At 37.9% G+C, this 26,370-nt stretch overlaps 1 protein-coding gene across 6 annotated transcripts in view; it reads right to left on the bottom strand.

The window, feature by feature from the left end:
• TPP2 (tripeptidyl peptidase 2) overlaps window positions 1–26,370 on the bottom strand; it is a 75,843-nt gene that overhangs the window by 27,761 nt on the left and 21,712 nt on the right. For all 6 annotated transcript variants that reach the window (XR_005026426.2, XM_057494597.1, XM_057494598.1 and 3 more), the window contains exons 6-16: window positions 18,839–19,002; window positions 15,866–16,020; window positions 15,171–15,247; window positions 13,000–13,127; window positions 10,933–11,032; window positions 7,539–7,687; window positions 5,674–5,789; window positions 4,952–5,120; window positions 3,849–4,006; window positions 3,498–3,574; window positions 1,033–1,139 (exon numbers count right to left, since the gene is read on the bottom strand). Coding sequence is in view for 5 of the 6 variants with exons in the window: in XM_057494597.1 (XP_057350580.1) it covers window positions 1,033–1,139; window positions 3,498–3,574; window positions 3,849–4,006; window positions 4,952–5,120; window positions 5,674–5,789; window positions 7,539–7,687; window positions 10,933–11,032; window positions 13,000–13,127; window positions 15,171–15,247; window positions 15,866–16,020; window positions 18,839–19,002 (1,400 nt within the window). In the remaining variant the exon portion in view is untranslated. The remainder of the gene's footprint in view (window positions 1–1,032; window positions 1,140–3,497; window positions 3,575–3,848; window positions 4,007–4,951; window positions 5,121–5,673; window positions 5,790–7,538; window positions 7,688–10,932; window positions 11,033–12,999; window positions 13,128–15,170; window positions 15,248–15,865; window positions 16,021–18,838; window positions 19,003–26,370) is intronic.

Genomic DNA, 26,370 nt, shown 5'->3' with positions numbered 1-26,370 from the left:
AGTGGGCACAGAGCTCTGTGAACATATTCAAGTGCTAAGAATACAAAATCTTAATGTTATGACAGTATTTCTAATTAGGTGAAATAGGAATCTTCTGTAATACTTTTTTTTTTTGCTTTGACTCTTTTTTCCCCCATATAACTGACAAGTAATACTGTGTAAATTTAAGGTCCACACTGTGATGATTTGATATATACATATATATTGTGAAATGATTATCACAGTAAGATGAACACATCCACTTCACATAGCTAGCAGTTTTTCTTGGTGGTGAGAACATCTGAGATCTACTCTTCAGCAAATTTCAAGTATATGATATAGTAAACTACAGTCACCATGGACATCAGATCCCTTTAATTTACTAATCCTGTAAGTCAGAGTCTGCACCCTTTGACCAACATGTTCCCATTTCCCGCACCCGACAGTGCTTTTCTAGTCTAAGACTGCTAAACGCTCTGTGCTACTTCCATTCTGGATCATCCAATAAATTCTTTTTTTTTTTTTTAATTTTTTTCCAATAAATTCTTATTTAAAAACTAATTACTTTCAATACCAACCTGAACAAATCATAATTAGGGCATTATAATTACCGGCATTTATCATTAAACAGATATCAGATTAAATACTAATTAACCATAGATTTCTTTTCCTTAACCCCGCTAGCGTGTATTTTATCGGAGTCTGACATTAGGCGACTCCACAGGGCCCTATGTGAATGACAGCCCAGAGCTGGTCAATAATGTGACTCTGACTTTAATCAATAACTGGTAAGGCATTACTCTAAACTAAGTTAAAATCTTGAATATTAAAACATCTTAAGACAGTGTAGATGATTTGATGTATGAGCCAATGCAAAATAGTACTAGACCTGAAAAAAGTTTTGAACCTAATAAGCAAATCTAGGGTGCCACATATAGTTTTGTTATGAGAAAAGTACGTATCATGGCTATATGGGCTTTACACAGCCATAACCATGGTGGAGACAGAGTGTACATTAGATATGTGATCAAGACAGACTTTAATTTTACTTACCAGCCCACGTGGCACCCTCAGGAACCTCAATAAAATGCCTTCGAATTTGACCAGGTTTAAAATGTACATCTGTAAAGGCTAGATCATAATGTGATGATTCACTTACTCTGAAAATAAAAATAAATAGATAAGTGTGATATTCTCAATAAAAAAATGCATTATTATTAGGAACCCGCTGGTACCCTAGTCTTAATAGTTCATTAGAAATAAACACAGGGACTTACAAGCAGGTCACAAAACAGCAGGCACAAATTATCTCAGTTTTGCAACATGTTAAGTAGAGATAAACTGGACAGTCCAGTATAGATATTTTTCTATTTTGTACTTGACTATTTTGTAATTTGCATGACACACACAAAAACGAAAAAGCTCCCTCTCTCTTCTGTGTTAAAGGAATTCTACAACATTTACAGGATTTTCCAATTATCAGAATCTGGACTATCACGAGTCTTAAATATTAAAGTCAAAGGTAATGTTTATGTCATTATACGGTCTTACAGCTGAGACTGCTATTAAATTAAACCCCTTCTGTAACTCCAAAACCTGCCCATGCCATAATGAATGACATAGGGAAGAAAGCAACTAGTTTCATAGCATTTTTTAAAGAAATCAATGAAACATAAAGGTCAAATGTCTAATTACCCACTATGGAAACCTCAAGTATATGCAAAGGACAAATTCTAGTCAGTACAATAAACATTAAATTAGTGTCTACTATATATGAGGCACTGTTATTAGGAGTTACAAATACAACAACAAATAATATATTTTCCTTTGCCCTAGTCAATCTACTGGCAACAGAAAAAGAACCAGAAATATTTAACATAATATGCTGTGCACAGAGTGGGAGTGTCAGCAAGAAAGGTATGAAATGTAGCTGGGTCACAAAAAGGGACCCAAGAAAACTTCCCCAAGGAGACCATGTCTCAGTTGATTCCTAAGTCTTACATGTTAGACTGTCTTAAGTTCCTACTGGACTTCTAGGGAATATATAGCTGAGAATTCAACTATTCTGAAATTTTTCCATGTGTATGTCACTTTTTATCTTCTCAAATTCATCTTATGCTTCCTATGGACTGAGACCCATTGCACATTTAATATTTACCAGTGTAACTAATTCAACAGAAACTGTTAACATAGAAATTTCCACTGTTCCCAGTATTCTTTTCCCAATCTCCTGCTTCATCTAATAAACAATGTTGTTTTGTATATACTGTATAATGGGCTCCATCTGGGAACACATAAGACACAGTCTCTGTATCTTTTGCAGGCTCACAGTCAAATGGGGTTAAATTAAAAATGACAACATACTGACTAAAATCTGGACCATAGCATGTAAAAACACCATGAGGCAGAGAAAGACAAGTACCCAATGATTTCCCTCATTCGTGGAGTGGAACAACCAAGGAAAACTGAAGGAACAAAACAGCGGCAGACTCAAGACCCCAAGAAGGGACTAGCAGTTACCAAAGGGGAGGGGTGAAGAGCGTGGGTAGGGAGAGAGGGGGAAGGGGATTGAGGGGCATTATGATTAGTACACATAGTGGGGGGGGGGGTCACGGGGAAGAGAATGTAGCACAGAGAAGGCAGGTAGTGACTCTGTGGCATCTTACTACACTGATGGGCAGTGACTTCAGTGGGGTATTGTGGGGGGGACTTGATAATATGGGTGAATGTAGTAGCCACAATGTTTTTCATGTGACACCTTCATAAGAGTGTATATCAATGATACCTTAAAGAAAAAAAAAAAAAACGCCATGAGGCAGCAAGAAGGGATTCCCTTCACCCAGGGATGACCAGGAACTTGCCTGCTCATTAAGTTAAAAGCCAGGGAATGAAACAAAGGAATCAGCTGAGCAATGCACCGTTCTGAGGAAACCCTGAGGTCAGCATTGGTGAGTCGGTGGAAATGTGCAATGTGGTGGATGGAATAACATGAAACGTGGGCTTTGAAGGGTCACTGTCTGCTCTCTTCAGAAGCATGATCTGTGGGAGTACCACTAACATATTTTAGACAGGAAGCAGAATGATCAGATCTAAGTTCCTTGGTTCCAGGGTGGAAGACCAGCTGGGAAGGTAAGAGTCTGGAAACAGGAGGTGACTGGGAAAGTGGAGAAACCAGGAGGATACCGGGATCCCAGAGTCAAGGGGAAAAGGGTAGGTGTGGAGGGGACAAAGCAATACTGTCAGCTGCTGAAGAGGGATTGGGCTAAAATGTCCTCTCAATCGAGCAATTAGGAGGCACCATCATCCTGGTGGAAGGCAGGGGCAAAGCAGGTGACAGATACAATCAGCTATTCTCGGTGGACAAGAAATAACATGACTGACCACTTGACACCTTAACTGAAAGCAAGGGGCAGACTAAAGCTGCTACCTGGTTCTGGTCTATTAATCCTTTAATAGTTCACACCTAACAGCCACTAAAAATTACAGTAACCATAGGCTGCTGGCAACTTGGTACTTACTTTGCTGCTATAATTGCGGTGATTGGGACTCTGAACAGAGGACCTGCATTAGGGGATGCTATGTCATAGCCACATACCTGGAAAAAAGGTAGTTTCAGTATCTGTAAATAGACTTTTAAAGAGAGAGAGAAAAAAAGGTGAATCTATTCACAGAATAAATTAATCTAATATTAAAATTTAAAGGTCCAAACCACAAATTGATGGTGGTTTGCATAACTAATGGCAAACAGCCTAAACAAATACATGCACAACGACCCTTGACTAATTCAGACTAATGGGGAAATGGCCTGCCACACTAAGTGCTTTTACACATTTCAAAGAATAAACACAAAAATGAAGATATACCCATACCTCTGTATAATGCAATCCTTCTCTTAAGCCCCTGGGATCCACACGTATGTTTATGTGTCTACATTGATTCATGAGTTCCAAATGGCTGGGACACTGAACCCATGATGAATTTGAAGTTAAAGCTAAATGAAGCTGAAGGGATATTTTTTCAGAGTTTTCTGGCATTAAAAAGATCAAACGTTAAAAAAAGATTAGTACTTTTTCCTTTTTTTCCATTTTAAAAAGTTCAATCTTCTCTCAAAAAAGCTCAGCAAATGAGATTGGTTAGTTATAAAATGCAGTAAGCACAGGCTTTCAAAACACAGCTGAAACAGAAGTCGCAGAACCTTCTTTCGTTTTGGTACACTTGTGACCCACTCATGCTTTCCCCCAACACAGCCACCACCTCACAGTAAGGCATTACAGTGGCTCTTTTTTCATCATTGCACGTGTCAACAGCATTCAACTGGAATGGCGCCAGCCAGCCAGTGGTGACGGTTTTGTTCAGTCATCAGTGAGCTGTGTTTCTCCTGGGCTGCTTCTGCTTCCTGCTCTCCAGCCCAGACCCTTACATTCAAGTAAGTGCAAGTGGGAAAGAAAAGGAATTTGATGTTTATTATCCACAATTTTACAGAACTCCAGGTTACCGAAGGCCCATTTTACTGTTTTTCTTGGTAGTCACAGACTGAATTGCTATTATATCAAGATTTCTAACTGCCACTGTATTTCCTTTAAAACCTGTAAGATTTAAAATAATATTTCATGGGGAAAACTGTAGCACAGAGAGGGCAAATAGTGACTATAGCATCTTACTACACTGATGGACAGTGACTGCAATGGGTTATGGGTGGGGACTTGATAATATGGGTGAGTGTAGTGACCACATTGTTTTTTCATGTGAAACCTTTATAAGAATGTATATTAACAATACCTTGGTAAAAAATTTAAAACATTAATAAGTAAAGTAATACATCTAATATCCATTCAAGAAATAAAATAAAATAAAATAATATTGTCTACTGTTTTCTCTTTTAGAACATTAGCCCACATAACATTTCTCTATTAGGATACAACTTATTTAAGACACAAATGTGAGCACTTCAGTGTAACTGTCTAATACTCACCAGTATTTTCTGGAAATACAGGTTCAATGCCAACGCCATGATCTGAAGGTGCAGCAACCTGAACAGGATCTCGGAGGTAGATGCCACGGTTATTTCCAACCGTAACAGTGAAACCTAATTTATTAGCAAATGATGTATTCTGAACGAGGTAGTCATAGGCTTTATCAACCTAATTAAAAGAATAAAAACAGCAAGATACAATTGGTGTGTCAAGAAAATATCTTGTTGCAAATTACCAATCTGATTTCGGTTACAGCAAAGTCTAAGCCAAAAAGTTTCTACACTCACCTCTCTAAACTGTATGGTGACCCCCAATTGAGAGGGAAGATACCTTTTAGACAAAATACCAGTAACCACTGGATTCACTTTGTACTCCACTTTCATTATTCCCAGTATTGTTTCCAAGTGACCAAAGTTAGGAACTCTTCCATATGTCATTACAATTTATCAGTTGTAATGCCCTCTAACTCTTTGGTTTGAATTTCCACCCTCTATATGCCCTGTATCTATTTTCTTATTGTGACAAATCTGTCTTAACTATAAAATGTGTTTCCATATCCTCTTTGCTTGCAGTTCAGATAATCTAGAATTAGATATACTCAATCAGGGCCATATAATCTTAATGACTCATACTCAATCATCATTATTAGGAAATTTACCCAGCAATAGCTAAGATATTATCTTAATGATTTATTGCCCATTTTTCATACAAACAACAATACCTGAATAATACCATGTCCTTGGGCAAAAACTTCTATATTGTCAGCTTTCACTGCAGTGTTTTCTAGAGCTCTTCTGACTGAATGAACTGTATAATTAACATTATTAGCTTTCAGACCTAAAATTAAAAAACAAAAACAAGCAAGTAGTGTTAGAAAAGTTTGCCACTTGAAACCTTTTTCCTGTCACCAGAATAGGTGACATGTACATTATCTGGCTTTAATGTGTTTTAACACTCATTAAAAAATTTTTTTTTATTATTGAACTGAACAGTCTGATTCAAACTGCTGGCACCACACAAAGACTTCACTCAACAATTACTGCATGCCCATTAGTCAATGGCATTAATACAGGCTCTGTAGAGGTAATGTGAATGTATGAAGCAGGTACATAAACACATTTGACTGACATTTCCTTTAAATATCATTGCTGTCTGCTGGTCAAACAATATGGCGACTGGCAGTAGTTTTCAACTGGCCACATTTATAAACACCAGGGTTCGGAACTTAAAACCATCAAAAAAACATAATGAGGCCTCACCAGAGACCGGTCAGTCTCTGGTGAGACCAAAAGCCAGCATCTTTGAGACTGGATCTGGTCTTTAGTATTGTTTCAAAGCTTCCTGGGTGCTGCTGGGGAGCAGCCAGGCTGGGAATGACTGTTCCATGGGAGGATATAGAGGCCATCAATCTGTCAGCCTTGCATTAAAAACTGTTGTTAGAGATCAAAGATGAGGCATAGAGCATTCCTCTCTGCTTCAGAGCTCAGCAAACACGTAAACCCATATGACATGGCAAGAAATGAGCAAAACAAACATGGAAATACTGTGCTACTGTAAGAGCAAATCAGTGACTGATTTTGTCAGAATCTGAAAAAAGGGGAAGCTCTAACAGGAACGGATATGTAGGTCAGACCCTACAAAAGGCAGAGGAGTTTTCATGGCCAAAAAAATGGCAGAAAGGACTTTTAGGCAGAGAGAAAAGTGTGCCCAAAGATGGGGGGGGTCTTTGCCTGACCTTACAATATTGAGTGAGGTTGAACAGGGCGGGAAATGAGGATGCAGAGTCCTGGGACTTGATCAGAGGGACACTTGTTGGGTGGATCTTCATGACAGCCTGGCACCCTAACTTTGAGTTGATGCCCATGGCGACCTATTAAAGCTGAAAGCCTCCCACACACCACCTAGGAATTCCTACCTCCTTTCCCACTTGATTTTGCTCCACAGCAATATAAATTAACTCCCAACATAATATAAGCTATTTTTTATTTTGTTCCTACTTTGTCTTCCCCAAAGGTAATATACTAATTCCACATGGGTGAGTATTTTTGGTGTTTTGTTTACTAATTTAACTCCAGAGCTAAAATGATGCTTTGATAGTATTAAGAGTCAATAAATATATCTGCTAAATGAATGGAATCACAGTCAACTCATTATTATCACATAAATTATTCTCTACCTTAAACTATACTTTGAGCCAGGACACTGCCGATGCTACCAGGTTTTCTCATCATGAGAACTTCAGAGAACAAAAATACCTATCTGTAGAAAGGTAAGGGAAATTTATCCAGTTACTTCTTGTGACTACTATCTGACTTTACTTTTATGCTATAAATATAAAACTGTCTAGATACTTAACACCTAATACCTAACCTTATAAACCACAGACTTTAGAATAAAAACTAAGGTGAACTATGAAATGGTAAATTTAAAATTCATCTTAAAATGCTACTTTTATTTCATGAAAAAAAGTAATTAAATTTTGATTAAAAAACACTTGCAGAATAGCTAAAAATTCACCATCACCTTACCGAAAATTTCGACATCACAGTGAGTTAAACCAGGTAAAGCACTGAGCAAAGTCCTTACCTGAAAGTACTAGGGCAATGCCCCCACAGGCATTGGGAGAAGACATAGACGTCCCATTCATCAGCTGAGTGCCTCTCAAGGTCCAGTTGGGAACAGAAGCAATGGCTCCTCCTGGTGCACTGATACTCACTCCAAGGGCCCCATCAGCACTGAATGGAAAGCCATGACAGTCTGCTTATGATGGCGAAAACTGGATGAACACAGGCGTTCACAGAAACTCACTGGTCAAGTAAGTCACCATACAATACCACGGATTACTTGCTGTCATTGGACTCAATGGGGAAAAACATCCAGTGCAACTATTTCCTCACTACGCAGCCATTTTTTCCTTTTAAGTGGCAATGATCTGTGTGTGTGTTATGTGTAAAAGACACTGGGCATATTTATAGAGGGAAAATGAGTATCATTGCTCAGAATCCTTGATGAATGTACTTTTGTCTGTAGTAAGTAGAAGCTTCGCCTTTAAAATGTAATACGTAGCATTGTCCAATAGAAGTATGTGGGGCATAAGTCATTTACAATTTTCCAAAAGCTGCATTTAAAAAAAAAGTTAACAAGAAGCTGGTAAAATTAATTTTAAAATAGACCTTTAATACCCAACACATCCAAAATATAAATTTAATATTTAATCGATAAAAAAAATAAGAAAACGTAATATTCTTCTTTGTATCAAGTCTTGAAAAACCTGGTGTATAATTCACAGCTAGAGCCCATCTCAATTCAGAGTAGCCTCATGTGACTTGTGGCTGCTATACTGGACAGCTCAGGTCAACAGGGCTGCCTTCCTGAGAGGGCTTTGGCTAAGCAAGATCTAACCAGCAAGTTCGTCTACGCAGAGTCCATCCTTGAATCATCATGAAACCCAAGCTCTGCCCCAAGAAAAGAAACAACACAATGGCACACTACTTCCTCTTCCTTGGAAAAGTGGCCATCAATTCCCCAGAAAGGCTGCTGGTCTCTCCTTTTTACTATCCTTCCCCCAAATGATTGAACTATCTTTAGTACTGGCTCAGAATACTAGTGCAATTTGGTTTCCAATTTTTACAAATAGCTGAAAGCAATGCAAACAGTATCTTCCTCCTAATATGGGTTGGAAGCACTCCTTTAAGTGATTATCTTAAAACAACCTACTGGACCTGTAAAGATTTTCATACTGTATTAACGAGTGACAACAGTAAGTAACAAAAATTCCTCTCTGTGCTCTCCCATTTATGCAGGAGAATGACTAAAAGGATATCTATCAAAAGGTCAGCTGACCCAATGACAGATGAGAACCAGGGTGCTCTTAACTTCTATGCATCATCTTTATTGTCTCCCAATGTTCACAATGGACATTTGGTGTCTTGTAACTGGAAAAAATAACCAGAAAGAGCCATGAATTCTAACTAACTACTTTCTATTGCTCTCTATTGATGTTCCACTAGTCTGTTAAAGTGGCTAATCATAAAGCATTTTTCATCAGTGTTCCATGAAATGTAAATAAAAATTGTATTAAAAATATAATTTTCCTTATAGAAACCTTTTATGTTCCTTTTAAGAGCCTTAAATTCATATTATATCAAAGTTCCCTTAAATTTAAAAAAGCTACTGATATTTTTCTTCTAAAATACAGTATAGAGTAAAAATCCAAATGTTTATGGAGACATTATTTGGTAATCTGTCTTTAAGAGACATGCCATACTTGCGAATAACAGAAAGTCAAGTAAATTCTCTATGTATGACAGTCTTTCCTGACAAAGAATTTACAAAGAGTACTACAGAGTATACTCTGTTCAGTGATCATTTGTCAATGTTTTTTATATTTTATACCCTTTCTAGTAATTAAATCTAATTAACTAAACCACATATATGCAGTAATATTCCATGTTTATAGTATGATAAACATGAAACAGATTCTCTCAATTCTTAGAACTGGTTTGTGAACCAAGATCTCCTTAATCCAAGCTTCCCTCATAATTCATAAATTTGTTGTTTTCTTAACATAATTTTTTTAATGTTCTATGGGCAAATAAGATTGACAAAGGCTGGTTTAAACACTCCCTAATAGTTTGTTTTTATACTGACTATAAGACAAAACAATATCTCAAAATCAATTTTAGAAGATAATTAACAAGTTTAATAGTTAATACTTTTATTAACCGAGTATGAAACATAAACTTTGGCCAACTTTCACTGTTATCCCTAACTGCTCTTTTCCAGTGGTGTGGTGCTGTGGCCAGCTGTTGGGCTGATGCAGGAGATTCACACCTGGCTGTGTGTTCAATGACAGTTAAAATAAACTACTGAAATAAAGTTATTTTTTAAGAATAAATTACCTAGAGATGGCTAGGAAGATAATTGTAACTCAGAAGATAAATTGAATATTACATTTGTTCTGATCCCAACAAATTTTTCTAATCTCATCTTCCCTTTTCTGTATTTTACACTTCTGACAAAGCTGACTATAGTTATTTCCCCAAACTCTTATAGTAAAACCTGTTATCTTTGGGTTCATGCTATTCTCGCCATGTAAAACTCCCTACTTCTGTGTCTCAAAATCCTATCCATTCTTCCAGGACAATTCGAATACCATCTCCCCACTAAGGCCAAGGGAAATGACTGCTCCTGCCTGTGCAATCCCCTCCTCCTGCAGTGGCATCGTGAGCCCAGACCACAACCTGTTCATTTATGCCTCATCTACTGCAGGCAGCAGGGTATTTGTGGAACTAAATTTAAAGTCTGTTCTCTTTAAAAATTAACTCCAAAGAGGTAAAGGGATGAATAAAAATTGACTTTATTTTCCAGAAGGTGCCTCTGCCCAGTGAGGTCATAATGTGGGATTATATAAATTAGGACCTAATACACCTCTTGAGAAAGATAATCAGTTCCTGGAATCAGATAAATATAGTTCACAGAGGGCACCAGGGAACCAAAACAGATGAGCTCCATTTATCAAACAGAACTGCCTACTATGTTGTACCACATTTGTTTAAAGTAGGGTATGACTTTGAAAACATCAACACGGGTGCACAGACCTGGAACTGGTGCTTTACAAGAGCTCAGGGCTTTGGTTTCACCAAAGTTCAAGTATTAAAATTATTACAAACAAGGCATCCACTACTTTCTAAAGATAACCAAGTTCTCACTTTTCATTTAGATCTACATAAAAGAAGGATTATGAATAAAATAGCATAATAATTTATACTCAGAATAGTATGTCATATATTTAACAATGAAATAACTGTAATTTATTCCTTTAATTATCTGTTTCCCTAAAATGCAACTGATAATCAAATGAAGATGAAAAAGTAAAAATCAACGGGAAGAACCGGTAAAATTGCCAAAATCCCACTCCTCTCCACAATGTAGTTTAATAAAATATTTGTAATAGCCCCACCCACCACTCTCAACCTACCTGGGGCCTCTGGAAGACCACGTGTACTGATTTGCAGGTAACTTCTCTCTCAGAGAATACTCAGCAACCATCATGTCAGGAGAAACATAAGCACCAACACCTATGGGAGAGACATCATCATTAAAAAGGACACAAAATATGGATCCTAGTTTTAAATCACTGTTTACGTGGCTGTATGACCATAGGTAAATTGCTTCATGTCCCTATACCACAATTCTCTTGTAACATGGGAAGATAAGAAAATTTAATAACCAAAGTTTACTATGTACCAAGCATAAGACTATGTGCTTTGCTTTTGCATATAAAAATCTACCAGATTATGTGGATTAAATATAATTACGAATCTAAAACTGTGTGTATGTGTAAAAGAGAAAAGGAAATATGTTTTAAAAAAATGTAACTTTAGAAAAATGAAGGAACTAGTTGAATGGTTATTTTAAATGGCTATTGTATCCAAAATTCTACCCAAGTTGGCAGCATCCTTCTCCCCAAAATGACTGTAATAATGAGCACATAACAAAGACACAACATGTGATAATTTCCAGATAAATATGTGAAGGCAAATGAGTTAGACTCTAAAAGTTATAGAATACAGAGATCAAACTCAGTTCTTTCATTTTAGAAATTTGGAAACAGAGCCTAGAGAAACTGAAAACATTTACTGAACATACAGTGACAGGCAGAAACAAGATTCAGAATCCAGGTCTACCAGCTCCTAATTCTTTATAACATACCTAAGTTCAGAGAACACTCGATAAAACATGTGTGATTTAGAGGATTTAGGTTAACTATGCTGCCACATAAAGTTGCAATCATTCTGTAAAATTTAGTTTAAAATTGTCAGTGAATATGGGGAGTAAGAAAATGATGGTATAAATACCGAGTATTGTACCAAACTAGTGTATTTTGATCTTTGGGTACCTTTCAGATTTGTTTCATTTTAATGGCTATATCACTGGCAGGCACTGTTGCCTAAGCACAGATTTAATAGAATTAAGCCAGAGGTTTTAAATCAAAAGTAAGCTATGCCTTACTTAAAACTTAGAAGCTATGAATAAAAAAGCTCGTCCTATAAATCTAGGATTACTATTATTTTAGAACAGAAAATTTTAAGAAGGATTAGTTTTGAAACTTTGATACCCCAATGTTATAGCTAATGTGTGTGTGTGTGTGTGTGTGTGTATGCAGTTTTTGATGTAAATACCAGAAAAATTGTTTAGGATCAAAGTTTTTATAGTCATGCATCCAGTCATAAATATTAAGTGGGATAATAAGCCTTATATAGATCTCAAACTCAAAAATAAACAATTATAGGTATCATTTACTACATACTGTTTCCTCAATTCATTCTCCTCATTCGTACCTCACAGTAAAAAAAATGGGGATGGTGTTATGTTTTGTGGAGTTTTTGGTACCTGTTGGTAGCTCCTATGTAATACCATAAGCTAATTTTATCATTTCATATTATGACTGCAACTGATGGTGATTTCCCCTAACTCTTGTTGACAGGCATTTCTTGGTTAGTGAAAAACAACACTGCAGCATATCCTCAAGACCAAAGCCACTTATTCATGGAACAAATGTGTTCTAACTGCTTTTCTCATTCATAAAGCTCCCTTACTCAACATCTGGTTCTTTCTGCATATCCCAAGAGAAATTAGAGGAAGCTATACTATAAACAAGTAGGCATACCCCATAAATAAAAAATGAAGCAAGTATCTTTATTTATATTGTTCACTCAGTCTGCAAAGCCCTTCCCTTGCTCATTTCTACCTACTGAAATCTTCATTCCCACACTTCTTCCAGAAAGCCTGACCTAGCTTCTCAAATCAGCAGTGACTGCCCTTTGCAATCTCACAGTGCTGCATCTGTACTTCCACGAAACCACATACTCTATTCTAGTCCACGTTAAAGCACGTTCTAGGTCAGTAGGTCCCTACTAGATTGCAGTTTCCAGAGGGTATACATTCATGGTGTCTTGCATATGATGGAGATAAAATTAACATTGGATTAACAGAATTTTTCGTTTGATATTAAGCAAGTCTGTTTATAAAACAGGGAACTAACCTATTACACTTGATGTAGTTCCACCTGGACAGCCGACTGTCGAAAGGCATGGACCATTATTTCCAGCACTTGAAACATAAATTATATTATGCTTCCACACTGCTTCACTAATTACTTCACAAATTCTCCTGAAAGAGAGAATACCTTTGAGCATAAAAAACTGCCCCACTTTTCAAAAAATATATTATTATATGTGAAAAATTTTCAATATGGTTTACATAAAAAAAAAAAACCCCACCTAAAATATGAGTTCCACATAGAACTATAGCAGTGGCTATAAGCAAGAAGGTGTGCTTTATAATCACTCAACAACATTCTCAAACCATGAATGCTTAGCTTTATTCCCAGAGTTTATGATACCAAAACAGTGTTTAATCATATGACCAAGTACATTTTGACACATCTACCATTGTTGGGACATGATGGAGCTGTTCCCCATTATATACCCTAGTTGGGTTTTAGTGAGGGGAAGGAGTTATGAGAGCAGATTAAATGTGGGGAAAATGCCAGATATAGCGCTGGATATACATGGGGAAAATAAACTACAAAAGGATCAAAAGCAAATACAAAAACACCAGCAGTAACTAGGTAGTAGGGGCAAGAGGCACTTTCACTGCCACCCTCCACTTATAAAGTAACATTCAGAAATGATCCTCAGGGGCTTCCTATTATTTATCTGTAACTTGCAGCAAAGGAGAAGGAGAAATAGGGCACCAGGAAGAAATTAGGAGTGATATTTAAAACACAGCAATCTGGTTAGAACTTGACAGTAAACAAGACAAACGTACAGGTGTTAAATATGGAGATGAAGTTAGACCCCAAGAAAAAGGGTCAATATAAAGAAGGAGCAGGCCAAGGATTTGCTGAAGTCTACACATGGAGGACAGGATATTAGGGAAAGATGACTTTAAAAGGACGAATGTCAAAGGAGAGAAAACAACTTAGGTAGATAAAATGCTGAAACAAGAGAAGGGGCAAAGTTGCCTGCAGAAATGCCATGATTGTGGGCAACAGGCTGCCTGTTACAGGGCAGGAAGGGAATGTCACGGGAAACCTAGTACTGTTATCCGAGGAAATAAAGTTACCTGATGACAGCAAGAGGGCCTGGCTTCCTAAAATTTGTACTTTGTCAGGACTTTATGAAAGAGCTTCAGAAAGCTGGGGACAGGTTTATATGGATGGCTTGGGTGGTGGGAGAGGGGGAGAGATGATCAAGGAGTAAGTCCTTTAGAGAAGGTCATTTCAAAATCATTACTACAAAGAAAAAAAGGTGAGGTACATGAGGTCAAGGCTAAAACACCTGGCCTCAGGAAGACAGCGCTGACTGGGGTGGGGAAGGGGCGTGGCTGAGAAGGGGGACTGGGGGGCCTGGGAACAGTGAGCGCACAAGCTGACAGCCAATTATGCCAGAAATGAGTGAGGGCGGTGTGAAATGAGGGGACTTTGTGGCTGTTTGTCTTAAAGCTAGCTTGCTCTAGAACATGTCTTTGCAGTGACAGTAATTTGGGAGGGGAGAGGATCCAGGAGCAGGCTTCAAACACACAGAAATGGGAACCAGATCCCAAGGGCTCACGTGGCTTTGATCCTGGCACTTCTGTTACACAGGAGGGAAGGCCCAGAAGGTAGGAAGGGCACGGATCCCCTCTGAGTGCTTTTATTTTCTCTGGGAAAGAAAGAGGCAAGCACCTGAGCCCAGGCAAGGAAGGGAAGGTCGCTGAAGGTCTTCTAGGAGAAACGGTGACAATGGTCACACAGGAGTGAAAGAGCAAATGCAGCACACCTGGAGGCAGGGCAACCTGGAGGCAGTGCTGAGTGACGTCTGAGAGCTGGGGTCTTATGGGCAAGGTGAGTGTGCATCTCCAGCATGGTTCAGTGGGTCAGCTGTGGGATTGCTGAAGGGATGGATAGGACTTGAGCGAGCCTAGCATTTTGTCAGGTAAGAAGTGTTCAGGCTGCCTGTGGATGAGGAATCTAATGATGGATGTGCCGTCCAGTCTACCTGGCTAGGAGGCAACAGTGACATCAAAGACATGACCATGGGAACTGGGTCTGGCATCTGGAAGATGTGCAATATCATCTGACCACTACTGCTCTTTTTCAGCCCAGTTGTGAAAATCATTTACTACTTCACCAGCTAAGGTTCTAGAGCTAATGTATATAAGAACACTCACCCAGAATTTGGCCAGTGAGTCGCTTCTCCATAGCTATAGTTGACAAGATCACACTTATGATTTATGACTTCTATCATCTATTGAAAGATCAAGAGTCTAGTTAAGGCAGTAATTTACAGAAACAGATTAGTCAGTAAAATAAAGGCATGGAATCCCATAGTTTCTTAACCAATCAGATTGTAATTCAAATCTAAGTTTATATATTATTTCTGCACATATGGCTGATAAACGTAAGAGAAGATAGAAAGGACAGAGTACAGTAAGCAGCCAATTAAAAAAAAAACTAGTACTTGTAGGATGGAGTAGAGGAGATGGAGAGAGGAAGAGGCTATGGAATGGTTCTTACTAATTCTAAAATCACTGAAGTAAAATATAATTTGTATGTTAACATGAAATGTAGGATAATAGTTAAATTCTTCTTAGGCTGATGGAGCAAACCGGCTAAGTAGACTTTTTTTGTTGTTTATTTTAAAGTATCACAAAATAGCTTACTAGGGGATTTACTAGAAGTGAGAAATATGAAAATTTTATCCTAGTAATTTTTAATCAAAACAATTTTAAAATGAATTAAGCATTTTTACTTTTTGAAACAATTATATACACCAGTTTCAAGTATTCTTGGTAATCCAAGAGTACTTTATAAACCTAAAAATGCCCCAGATGGCCTTCCAGACCAGCTCCTCCCAAACACTCACGGCTCTTATGAGGCCGGTGCCTGTCTCCATGGTACTTAGCCTCGTATCGCCAATCTTGATGGAAAGAACTTGAGCACCAGGAGCTACACCATTCCGTTCAGGTTCTTCTGGAAAATGTCCAGCGGCTATACTAGCTACATGTGTTCCGTGAGCTCCTAGAGGCAAAAAGAAGGGACAATGACACAGTGTTTTTTTCATAGATTCAAAGTTTTAACCATCTAGTTAAATTTTCATATTATGATAAAAATAATCAAAGCAAAGTATACTCTCATCTTAATACCTAGTCATATATCATTATCCTAAGTACCTTATCAATGATTCACAAAAAAGGAATCTTTGAATTATGTTATGCTACTCTGCCACCCTGTTCACCAAGAAAAGCAGAGGCACCAAGGTAAGAACGCTCTCGTGACACGTGACTGATGGAGCTCACAACCGGCAAGTAGCATCATCGTTCCCATCCAGAAGAAAAGGGACCCCAAAGAGAAACAGGCAAAACACTTGAAGAAGCATTTCAAAAAATAGATAACCAAATGGGGAATAAACATATATATAAGACGTTCAACTCCCTCAGCCATTTGGGAAATGCACATCGAAGCCACGAGACCCCTACAAAACTTTCAGCAACTGTGGATGGAGAGATGCTCTCACACTGCTGGTGGCAGTGCAGACCCACACCTGCAAAGCTGAACTTAGGTATCCCCTATGACCCAGCAGTTCCACCTCTAGCTACATACCCACAGAGACGTGCACATATGCACTAAAAACAGATGCAAAAATGTTCATCGCAGCATTGTTTATACAATCCAAAAAACCTTGAAACAGCTCCAAGATACGTCCATAGTAAATGGATATGTAGTATATTCATAGAACTGAATATTAGCAATTAATATGAACTACTTCGATACACTATAAGATGGAACACACCAAAATAATGTTGATCTAAAGCCACACACAAAAGGTATATACTGAATAATCACATTTATATAAATGGTAAAAACATTAAGTTGAACTCTGTGAAACTGCTCCCTATTTAATCATTTCTTACCTACAAAAACAGCATTACCAGGTGGTTTAAACAATGTGGTGATGGAAATCAGGACAGTAGTTAACTTTGGGAGATGAAGGGACAGTTAGTGGTTAGGAAGAGATGATGGGGGCTTTCACTATGTTATTTCTTCACCTGAGTGGTAGCTATGCATTAGTGTCTATTTTGTGATAAGTCAATGTGTGTACAATTTTTGATTTGCATGCCTTTCTCTATGTCTATTACCTTTCAATAAAGCAAAAATAGACTAAAACAACTAGGCTTATTTTTAAGTGAAAAAGTTTCTTAAAAGACATGGGTACAGAGAAATATCCCACTACTGTCAGGTAATAATAATATAAGTGTGATGGTAAATGCCAACTGGCACTGGCCTTAATGCTTGGTGACAACAGAGTAGTTGGAACTCCAGGAGAAATGAGAGCACAGGGCCCTTCTAAGAGGGTCTGTGCAATGCTGCGACTCTTCTGCTCTGGACAATTGTTGTCATGTAAGAACTTGGGCCCAATATTATTTTTTGCAGTAAAAACAGAAAAGCTGGATTTTAATGTAATTTTTCCCTAAAACATATCTTTTCCTACCACCTACCAATTAGAGTGTCTGAAATTAAGCAGACTGATCACAGCATGAGGGTGTGTAGACGAGGGTGTGGAGCTCCTGGAGCACTCACATTCTGCTAGTATGTAAGAGAGCAGCCACCGTAGACAACAGCTTAGAAGCTTAAGATGTAAAATACCTACCTACCTACCATACCCAACCAGTTCTCTAAGTATCAGTCCAAATCAAACAAAACCCTATTTCCATACACAGTCTTGTACACGAATGTTGGAACAATCCAAATGTCTACGATAATGTGGATGGATAAACAAACCGTGATGTATCCACTTGAATAAATACTATTCAGCAATAAGGAACAAGCCATTTATAATCATTATAATTATATGGATGAATTTTAAGCCATATTTTTAAATCCACTTATATAAAATTCCAGAGAATTCTAGAAAAGTAATCTACAGTGACAGAATTTCAGTGGCTGCCTGGGGACATGGGAGACAGGGTTGAATCACAGAGGAAGACAAGGAAACTTGCGGGGATGATGAACATTTTCATTATCTTGACTGTGGTGATGGTTTCCTAGGTATACACATTTTTCAAAACTTACCAAATTGTGTATATATACATGGAGTTTATTGTACTTTAGCTATAACTCAAAAAGTTGCGGGGTAGGAATATAAGGAGTCAGAGCCATCCTACTTCACTCTCCTTGCTCCCTCCTGCAAGTGCCACTATCTGGAAGCTGGTGTATATATTCTTCCCGTCTATATTTTTACCATACAAGCACACAATATACATAAACATTGCATAGTGTTATTTGGTGTGTTTTACCACTTTATACAAATATTTAATCATTAAAACATTTCTTCATTAAAATTTATGTATTTGAGATTTATAAGTATAGGTATCTATAGGTTTACTCATTTTGATTGCTATGTAATAATTCTATTGTATGAATAAAGCACAATATTGAAAACACTTATTCTTTTGTTGCTAGGTGTTTAGCTAGTTTCCAAGTTTTTTGAAATTACGTGGAATGGTGCAATGAGGATCTTTTTATCTGACTCTTTGTACCCAAGGGTGAATTTCTCAAGGGTTAATATTTACAAATGCAGTTACTTCTCATAAGATAAATTATGTTGATAGATTTTTTTGTGGTAGAACCACATTTGTAATATTGGAATGACTCCTACATGGTTACCCTTTAAAATACAGCAACTTGCCAGGGAAATCAAATCATATTTATTACTGCAGATCTAGTTCTTTAGTTGGAATCTCTAGATTAAATTCTCTATAAGGTTGCTTTTGGCTATAGGAAGTTATCTTATAACTTCATAAATTTATCTCTAGTTAGCAAATCTATAATAGAATACCTCCACTGGTCACAATGGAGAGCAGGTTTCCATCATCATATATATTAACGGAGTAATTCAACATCTCAGCTGTACCAAAAGAACCATATTCTTGGGCCTCTTTGTAGTTTCTCAATACGGTGGATTTACTCAAGTCCCCAGCTTCATTTGAATCAATGCAAGCTCTGTAAATTGAGAATAAAGGGTAGATGATGAAATGTATCTGTTTTCTTACTTTTCTAAAAATCACAATATTGTTTCTCAGGTATCTTCCTACCACACTATCACTTCTACTACAATGCACACAGTAACTGCCTGGTTTAGATTCCTCTGCTTTGTGGAGTCATCATCAGTAAGGTAGTTTACAAGAACCAGTCCTTAAATGAAGGCATGTACAAAAGGCCTTAGGAACACTGTCCACCACTAAATTCCAGGCAGAAACTATCTAGCTACTTTAGAAACTAGACCAAAGCACAGCTTAGAGCTTTAGAATAGTTTAAGAGTGATTTTGACACACAGTCTTTTGACACTTCCTGATTCTTTTAGAATTGGCTTCATGACTCCAAAAGCATATGCAAGCTCCTTAAAACTAATGAACTATATTGAGCCTTGGTCTGATAGTTGTAACAGCCTTAGGCAAACATTCATCTTTAACAAAAAATATTTTCTATGTAGTTTTATGGTTGTCCTCCTATCTTTTCTTTGCCCGTTTTATTAACTTTGTAATTTATATATATTCCAAATACTAGAAAACAGTCTAAGAAGACATGAACATACAAGTCATAAATGGGATGTACATCATTTAAAGGCCAATATTATGCTTTTAGCTTTTAGACCTTTGTGCACATTTTCTAAATAAGAGCAACTATGTTTTAATAATTCAGTCAATCGCAATTGCTACAATGAATTAATGAAAGCCCACTAATGTAGAGAGGGCATTTATTGTAAATATTAAGGCATATACTTCACTAATACGCTAAGATGATTTGGCAAGAAGGATCCCTACAATTGTCAGTTGGTTTTTATGTACACCCAATCAACACTGGCTAAAATGATTTACAGCATTTCAAAAACAGACGTACAATATAGCAAGACATAGGGGACTGAACACTTATGAGGAAAATGAGGTCAAGAGAAAACAAGTGGCATATCAAATGGAATCAGGACTGAGGTTAACAGGTAAAATGTATGCCCCCAAATCTTCGATATTTGCGAGACAGAGTAGCACTTCTCTTTCCAAAATGTATGTAACTGGCCAGTACCCACCCTGGACATCCTCCCTTTTTTCACCAGCCTGTCACACACTATGTTCCCGGCAGTTCCTCCATCAGCCTCTGGTCTTTCCTCTCTTCTTGCAGCCCAGGGTCCTACCCTCTTTGCTTCGCTAACTGTGCTGATCCTTCAGGGAAGTCTTTCATGTTTCATAGACTGGCTCAGAGGTTCCCAACGGTTGCTCCTTCAGGGTCTAGAGCCCACAGAACAGCTTTCATAGAGTCTACCTGGTACAGAGGAGGTACTCAAATATTTGCCAATGAGTAAAGAATGAATGAATCAACTTTTTTTTTTTTAATTTGAAAAATCTTTTAATGTGTTATAATATCCCGGACAATCATCAGATCTTACTACTACTTTAAAAAAATTTTTATTAAGGTATTATTGATATACACTCTTATAAAGGTTTCACATGAAAAAACAATGTGGTTACTACATTTACCCGTATTATCAAGTCCCTACCCATACCCCATTGCAGTCACTGTCCATCAGTGTAGTAAGATGCCACAGATTCACTGTTTGCCTTCTCTCTGCTACACTCCAACAACTTTTTTCTTTTGATATTGTTAATATACAATTACTTGAACATTATGGTTACTAGACTCACCCTATTATCAAGTCACCACAACATACCCCATTACAGTCACTGTCCATCAGTGTAGTAAAATGCTATAGCATCATTACTTGTCTTCTCTGTATATACTGCCTTTCCCGTGAATCAACTTCTTTAACAACATTCTCATGGCAAATACAGTGGCACATTTAACAGATCAGTTTCTTATGACCAAAGTCAACATGAAGTGACTCAAACACTGTATCACAACATAAATATAAAACTTAGTGACTTTCCTAAGTAACTCCACAGAGGGCAAATATGAATGAGGTTCAGGGCCCTATCTTTCAGAAGGGCTGGTTGTCACAGTTCCAGAAACAGTTGTTAGAATGGAGAGAAGGAGAACATGAAAATGGGGTTTATGAATGGGATTAAAGTACATATGGGAGCAGACAGGAAAAGGGGATTCTGGTTTAAAAATTCCTAGATATTTTTACATTTCTTTGTCCAATTTTTTATGGTAAAAACCCACAGCTTTCATCGAAATCTCAAAGGAAACCTGAGATGAGGTCAAAAACCACTGAAAAGAAACAACAGTCTTTCCTTTACATAATCTTCTGTAAATGGTGTTCCTTTTAACCTGTTTTTGTTCCATGTTGAGTAACAGTTGAGTTTGACACTATGTATGAATCCTGACAAATACTTAAGAGTATAATTAGGTTAGTGAACCACAGAGATCCAGGTTTAACAGTGAGGCAGGGCAGACTTGGTGTTCTTTGTAAAAACAAAAAAAAACCTGAGGTTTTTCAGGTCCCCTTACCTTACCTCTGAAGTGGTTGGCACTTACAAAACGATAGTGCCTTGATTCCCCTTAGGTAAATTTAGGATCTTTAAGATTCTTCTCAAAAAACTCCGGATCTAACTCTGAGATGGGGTGATGGAGTTAAAGCTCTGTATTACACACAGGATCATGTAAAAAACTGAATTATTGATGGAGTACCTGAAAGCTTAATTCTGCTGCATTTTTCAATGATTCTATTTTCTAAAACGTTACTCATGTGATTTCAGATTTTACTTCATTCATATTGGATTAAATTTCATTTCCAACACAAAAATCCTAAAAGATGTCTTAAAATACTGTTTACAAACGATTACAGCATGTCACTTGCTTTGTCACTGCCTTAAAGACCATGGAAAGCTTTTGGGAACATGGACTGGTACCAGGGACCCACATTCTGGACCTGCTGACCGCAAACCCCTTTCCCTTGGGACAGATTAGCCACAGTGTTGTCAGCCTGAGCAGGAAATGAACTGAGACCATCCAGTGCCCTACCCCAGGCCTGCTAATGTTGTAGTATGTCCCTCAGTCCTTTCGTAGTGTATTTTTCCACATTTACTCAGTTTGTTTCCAGTATTTTCCTCAAATTTAGCCTTGGGAATGATTTTATCATGTTACACCATGTGGTGGATGTACCAAAGTTTGCTAAACCACACACTTGAGGACTTTAATGATAAACACAGATCAAAGCTTTCTGCAAAGCTTTTGAAAAAATATTGTTCACAAACATGTGCACAGCTGCATATACACACACCCAAACAACATACCTGAATACATGCAAAAAAGGCATTAATATTTAAATCATAAAAATATGGCTACATGCGATAGAGTGGAGAGATTAAAGATGGCCGTGTGAGAGGTGAGACAGAGGCCTCCTCCCAAAACCATGTGTAATATGAAAATATAACTAATATAACTAATCCTGCAAGAGCAACAGGAAAGAAGGCTGCACCAGAATGCATACACCTTGAGAAAAGAACAGACCTCACAGAGCAGGATAACGTACCAAAGCCATGATCTGGTGGGACAGGCAGGAGGAAGAGAAACGGAGCGGGGAGGGAGTGGAGACCTGGGACTGCTGAACACCCAGCCCTGGAGAACTGCTCTGGGAGCATGAACCTATTGAACCTACATTGCATGGTGTTCTGGAGACCAGTGAGGTTGGAAAGCTAAGACAGGTGGAACACCTGAAGAGACTGAGATTCCAGCCACTTGTGGAAAACAGGGATCCACATCTGGCTGCTCTGGGACAAAAGAAAGGCAGGCAGACTGAGAGACTTCCTAACAGCAAGAGGGCTGCTAAAGGGGCAAGGACTGCCCAGAGCTTGCTGCTCAGGAGAAAGGACAGGTGAACAAAATTGTCCGGGAGCACAGGTTGGGAATTTTCAGGAGCTTCAAGGCCTCCATCCCCCTGGCTGGCTACGCAGCTCCAAGGCCCCCCACTGTGATACAGAGCCTGCTGGTCCTACCTCCCAACCAACCCGCACTAGTTTGCAAACTGGCAGCCCCTGCCCTTGCATCAGGCCAGCCAGAGGGAAGCCCCAACTATGGCAGCTACAAATACAAAGCAGAGGCTTACACCTATGTGCTCAGCCCACTGGTTCTGGCAGTGGAGGCAAGTATAGCAGCTGGGAAGCAGGAAATAGCTCTTTCCAACCCCCAGGCACCAGCGCCACTCCCCTGGAACCCCCGACATCACTCCAGGGGCTGAGCAGCTCAAGAGAATAGAGCTTCTGGGCACTACAGGGCACCATATACAAATATGAAACCTGGCTCAAACCAAAGTCCCACAAACAGTAGAAAAAGGGTCAAGTGAAACTGAACTCATCAATCTTCCTGAAAGATATTTCAAAATAAAAATCATAAACATGCTCATGAAGGTACAGAAAAATATTCAAGAACTCAGAGAAGGATTCCGGACAGAGATTCAATCATTAAGGAATATAGTATCTGAAATGACACATACAATGGAGGGAATTAAAAGCAGATTAGATATAGTGGAGAGGAGATGACAAATGGAACAGAAATTAAAGAGGAATACAAAAAAACTGAGGCACAGAGAGAAAAAAGGATGTCTAGAAATGAAAGAATATTGAGAGAACTGTATGACCAATCTGAATGGAACAATATTTGCATTATAGGAGTACCAGAAGAAGAGAGAGAAAAAGGAATAAAAAGTGTCACTGAGGAGGTAATTGCTGCTAACTTCCACAATCTGAGGAAGGAGATAGTCTCTTAGGGCATGGAGTTGCACAGACCTCCCAACACAAGGGACCTAAGGAAGACAATACCAAGACATATAATAATTAAAATGGCAAAGATCAAGGATAAAAACAGAATATTAAAAGCAGCCAGAGAGAGCAAAAAGGATCACATTCAAAGGAAAACCCATCAGGCTACCATCAGATTTCTCAACAGAAACCTTACAGGCCAGAAGGGAGTGGCATGACTTATTCAATGCAATTAAGTAGAAAGGCCTTGAACCAAGAATACTCTACCTGGCAAGATTACCATTTAAATTTGAAAGAGGGATTAAACAATTTGCAGATAAGGAAAAGCTGAGAGAATTTATCTCCCACAAACTGTCTCTACAGTGTATTTTGGAGGGACTGCTATAGATGGAAGTGTTCCTAAGGCTAAATAGCTGTCACCAGTGAAAATAAAACCACAGTGAAGAAAAAACAATTAATTACTAAGCAAATGCAAAATTAAATCAACTATCCCCAAAGTCAGTCAAGGGATAGACAAAGAGTACAGAATATGATACCTAATATATAAAGAATGGAGGAGGAAAAAGGAGGAGGGAAAAAAAAAAGAACCTTTAGATTGTGTTTGTAATAGCATACTAAGTGAGTTAAGTTAGACTCTTAGATAGTAAGGAAGTTACCCTTGAACCTTTGGTAACCATGAATCTAAAGCCTGCAATGGCAATAAGTACAAACCTATAGATATTCACCCTAAATGTAAATGATCTGAATGCACCAATCAAAAGACATAGAGTCACTGAGTGGACTAAAAAACAAGACCTGTCTATATGCTGCCAACAAGAGACTCGCTTCAAACCCAAACACATACACAGACTGAAAGTGAAGGGATGGAAAAAGATACTTCATACAACTAATAGGGAGAAAAAAGCAGGAGTTGCAGTACTAATATCAAACAAAATAGACTTCAAAACAAAGAAAGTAACAACAGGCAAAGAAGCACATTACATAATGATAAAGGGGTCAGTCCAACAAGAGGATATAACCATTATAAATATATATGCACCCAACACAGGAGCATCAGCATACGTAAAACAAATACTAACAGAACTAAAGGAGGAAATAGAATGCAATGCATTCGTTCTAGGAGACTTCAACACACCACTCACTCCAAAGGACAGATCAACCAGACAGAAAATAAGTAAGAACAACACACTAGAACAGATGGACCTAACAGACAGCTACAGAACACTCCACCCAAAAGCAGCAGAATACATTCTTCTCAAGTGCACGTGGAACATTTTCAAGAACAGATCATATACTAGGCCACAAAAAGAGCCTCAGTAAATTCAAAAAGATTGAAATTGTATCAACCAGCTTCTCAGACCACAAAAGGATGACTCTAGAAATAAATTACGCAAATAAAACAAAAAATCCCACAAACACATGGAGGCTTAAAAACATGCTCATAAATAACCAATGGATCAATGACCAAATAAAAACAGAGATCAAGCAATATATGGAGACAAATGACAACAATAATTCAACACTGCAAAATCTGTGGGACGACGTAGTGAAGGCCGTGCTAAGAGGGAAGTACATTGCAATACAGGCCTACCTCAGGAAGGAAGAACAATCCCAAATGAACAGTGTAACTCACAATTAACAAAAATAGAAAAAGAAGAACAAATGAGGCCCCAAGTCAGTAGAAGGAGGGACATAATAAAGATTAGAGCATAAATAAATAAAATTGAGAAGAATAAAATAAAATAAAAAAAATCAGTGAAAGCAGGAGCTGGTTCTTTGAGAAAATAAACAAAATAGATAAACCCCTGGCCAGACTTGTCAAGTAAAAAAGAGAGTATACACACATAAACAGAATCAGAAATGAGAAAGGAAAAATCATTACAGACATCAAAGAATTATTAGAGAATATTATGAAAAGTTATATGCTAATAAACTGGATAACAGAGAAGAAATGGACAACTTTCTAGAAAAATATAACCTTCCAAGGCTGACCCAGAGAGAAACAGAAAATCCAAACAGACCAATTACCAGCAAGGAAATTGAATTGTTAATCAAAAAACTACCTAAGACTAAAACTCCTGGACCAGATGGTTTCACTGCTGACTTTTATCAAACATTTAATAAAGACCCAATACCCCTCCTCATTAAAGTCTTCCAAACAGGAGAAGAGGAGGGAATACTTCCAAATTCATTCTATGAGGCAAGCATCACTCTAATACCAAAATGAGGCAAAGGCACCACAAAAATAGAAAATTATGGAACAATATCTCTGATGAACATAGATGCAAAAATACTCAACAAAATATTAGCAAACTGAATTTAAAAATACATCAAAAAGATCATCCATCATGATCAAGTAGGATTTATTCCAGGGATGCAAGTATGGTAAAATATTCAAAAATCATCCACTACATCAACAAAAAGGACAAAAACCACATGATCATCTCCATAGATGCCAAAAAAGCATTTGACAAAATTCAACAACCATTCATGAAAAAAACTCTCAACAAAATGGGTAGAGGGCAAGTACCTCAACATAATAAAGGCCATATATGACAAACCCAAAGCCAACATCATACTTAACATGGAGAAGCTAACAGCTTTTCCTTTAAGATCGGGAACAAGACAGGGATGCCCACTTTCCCCACTTCTATTCAAC

Source organism: Manis pentadactyla, chromosome 17 (assembly GCF_030020395.1).
Source record: "Manis pentadactyla isolate mManPen7 chromosome 17, mManPen7.hap1, whole genome shotgun sequence".
In the NCBI taxonomy this organism is placed as follows: Eukaryota; Metazoa; Chordata; class Mammalia; order Pholidota; family Manidae; genus Manis; species Manis pentadactyla.
The sequence above is the reverse complement of the archived record's forward strand: the minus strand, read 5'-3'. Positions and strand labels throughout refer to the sequence as shown.